This window comes from Anneissia japonica, unplaced genomic scaffold, assembly GCF_011630105.1.
Source record: "Anneissia japonica isolate Jap-2015-1 unplaced genomic scaffold, ASM1163010v1 scaffold288002_len170804_cov185, whole genome shotgun sequence".
In the NCBI taxonomy this organism is placed as follows: Eukaryota; Metazoa; Echinodermata; class Crinoidea; order Comatulida; family Comatulidae; genus Anneissia; species Anneissia japonica.
In genome coordinates this window covers 110,321-113,597 of record NW_022758553.1, presented here as the reverse complement: position 1 = coordinate 113,597, position 3,277 = coordinate 110,321, and the positions used below count along the sequence as shown (strand labels likewise).

Here is a 3,277-nt window from a genome sequence, read left to right as displayed (position 1 = left end):
CAGGGTCCCCTCGATCTCTAGCGCGGGATCGGGGGTAACATCGCGAGGGAAAGTTCCAATTGGGAATCCGCTGGTCCTTCACCCGCTCTTCCTGCGGAACGTAGGAAAGCTACACCGGCGCTTTTTCCAGAATGCGGCCTAGGTCGTAAGTGTCGGAGGAAGCTATTCTCCCTTCCCAAAGGACGAGCCAACAAAATCGTGCCTATTCGTCCGGACGTATCGGTGCGAAGTCCAGTGGACCCATTTGGGAGCCGGGTGCGGGGGCCACGTTCTTCGATGGCGAAATTGATATTTTGCAACTCAATTTCAAGATTTGAACTGTACTTGCACACGTTCAACCCGCAATGGTCACCCTCAGCTACGAGTTAACCCCGGCCGTTGGAGTTTGCATAGACAGTCGATGACAATGCGTGGTCTCCCGCCTGGCGTTCCGGCGGGCTTCAGAATCCGCAACAAGTAGATTAATCTCTCCTGGAGAGACGAAATCTTGGCCCATCACGATTAGGCAACGAAAGGGTGGGTGCGGATTCGGTTGGGTCTCCATCGTCCAATCATTCTGGATCCCGCTCGCAGTTTTACGCGAGAACTTGGGCAGATACTCGGACAGGGTTCCCTGGCTCTTTTGCGTGAGAGCTTGGGCATATATCGGACAGGGTCCCCTCGCTCTTTTGCGTGAGAGCTTGGGCACGGGGTCGGGAGGGTCTCGGACGGTCCTTTTTCTTTCCGCTCTTACAGTGTCAAGGAAAGCTGACGGCGAGTATTTTTTGTCAAGGAAAGCTTACGGCAAGTAGTTCGCTGGGGGAGCGACGAACCTTTGAATCCGCAACAAGTAGATTAATCTCTCCTGGAGAGACGAAATCTTGGCCCATCACGATTAGGCAACGAAAGGGTGGGTGCGGATTTGGTTGGGTCTCTATCGTCCCATTATTCTGGATCCCGCTCGCAGTTTTACGCGAGAACTTGGGCAATTACTCGGACAGGGTCCCCTCGCTCTTTTGCGCGAGAGCTTGGGCATATATCGGACAGGGTTCCCTCGCTCTCTTGCGTGTGAGCTTAGGCATATATCGGACAGGGTTCCCTCGCTCTTTTGCGTGACAGCTTGGGCACATATCGGACAGGGTCCCCTCGCTCTTTTGCGTGAGAGCTTGGGCATATATCGGGGTCCCCTCTTTCTTTTGCGCGAGAACGGGGGTATGCCGCTGCTTCCTTGCGGAATGGCCCGCCGAAAAGCCCGTACGACGAACGATTCAGTGTGCAGGTCTCGTTCTTCGTGCGGACGGTTCGACGGTTCGACGGTCCCATCCGCACGGGTAGGTTCGGCCTTTTCGGTCGGGTGCGAACGCCGATCCGAAAGTCCCGAAGACAATCAGTGCACAAGTTTCGTCGTCGGGACTTTCGAACCGGCGTTCGCATCCGTGCGAGGAAGTCGTCCTTCTCGGTCCATCCGAAGGCAGCGGTTGGGTGTGGGGTCGATGCTGTTAACCTGCTCGTGGTGACCCTGCTACGGCGATCGGACTCCGTTCGTTGGTCTCCGATCGCTTAACCGATAACAGCAAACATAATTTTTTTTTAAAGCTAGAGATTTCTGGACTTAGAAAAATTTTCGACATTTCTGGACTTAGAAAAATTTTTGACATTTCTGGACTTGGAAAAATTTTTGACTTTTTTGGACTTAGAAAAAATTTCGACTTTTCTGGACTTAGAAAAAATTTCGACTTTTTTGGACTTAGAAAAAATTTCGACTTTCCTGGACTTTGAAAAATTTTCGACTTTTTAGGACTTAAAAAAAATTTTGACAATTCTGGACTTCTGGACTTAGAAAAATTTTCGACATTTCTGGACTTAGAAAAATTTCAACATTTCTGGACATAGAAAAAATTGTAAAATCTGGGCTGTAAGTTGACACCGATTCCGACCTTCGAACCTTAGCGAAAGCAGACTGCGCGTGCCTGGCTTCGAAAGGTCGGTAAACGATAGCACCCCAACAAGCTCGTCCAACACACGTACCGGAGGAGCCATTCGTGGAGGAAACTGCAGAGGCGTTCACGATGAATTCGGAAGATCGTGATTTTTTGCCCATGAAGGATTACTTAGGATTGAACGCACTAGTCATGTCGATGCTCGAGCCTTGGAAACCCGCGGATTGGGAACCCATCTCGGATCCGGTGCGGTTCGATTTCCGGAGGAACGGCGTGGATTGCGAAATCCGCCCCGTTCTGTTCGACGGTTGGATCGACCTCAAGGTAACATTTAGATATTGAATTTTCTAGATAGGAAGATGGGGGTGGGGGAAAGGCGAGTAGGTCGTTTTTCCAGTGGGTTATTTAACCAGTTTTGTTTCTTTGTTCAGGTATGCAATGATATGGCGTCGGAGGCGGTCGAGAAACAGCCGTCCGGCAGGAACAAGAAGGCGCGTCAACGCTTTACGCCTAGCTGGTGCGTGTTCTGCAAGAACAACGGCGAGATGGAGAGCGTGTACGTGAGCCACGTCCTCAAGGGTGTTGACGGGAAGGTGGTATGTCCGATCCTGAGGAAGTACACGTGCCCTACCTGCGGGGACGGTGGGGACAACGCAAACACTGTCAAGTATTGCCCCTATAATAATAATAAAAAGAAGGTGAAAGTAGAAGAAGATACGGAAAAATCTCTCTTGTCAGCGTTTTCTTAAATTAGAAAAATAATTAGTGATTTTCTAGTTTGTATAAAGAGAACAAAATGTGAAAATATTGGTCTTGTGTGTGTTTTTTTTTTTTTTTTAAACTTGTTTTTTGTGACTGAAGATATAACAATGTTTGGTATCCGGCCGTCTAGACTTGAAAGGTCAAAGAACTGGAAGCCAGACAATCACCGTCTGGAATTGTCAGGTCGACGAACTCGAAGCACGACACACACTCTACACTCGCACAACTTCAAACTTCACGCTCGAACAACAATTACACTCGATAAAATTACATTGGACGACATTTTCAGAATTATATACATATTTTTTATTCAACAAACACAAAGTAATAATTTCTCGATATTAAATTCTAACCAGTTTGGTTACATTATTTTCTTTGTTGGAACGCTTTTTTTTATTTTTGGATTCGCTTCGCTTCTTTCTTTTCCCCGCCTTCCACGTTTCATCCTCTTCGTCATCATCGTCGTCCTCTTCGTTATTTTTTTCATCGTTTCGTTCTTTCCTCTTCTTCCCGTTTTTACTTTGTTCGTCATCGTCTCTCGCTCGCTTAAGCAGAGTGCACATCGTCACCTGCATGTCTTTCATCATTTTACTAAA

The 3,277-nt window shown here is 48.0% G+C and overlaps 1 protein-coding gene across 1 annotated transcript; it reads left to right on the top strand.

Annotated features, from left to right (window-relative positions):
- Nucleotides 1-2,048: 2,048 nt before the first annotated feature.
- Nucleotides 2,049-2,668, top strand: LOC117125293 (nanos homolog 1-like). Its single transcript, XM_033271764.1, has 2 exons — nt 2,049-2,243; nt 2,351-2,668. The coding sequence occupies exons 1-2, from the start codon at nt 2,049-2,051 to the stop codon at nt 2,666-2,668; spliced, it is 513 nt and encodes a 170-aa protein (XP_033127655.1).
- The last annotated feature ends 609 nt before the right edge of the window (nt 2,669-3,277 follow it).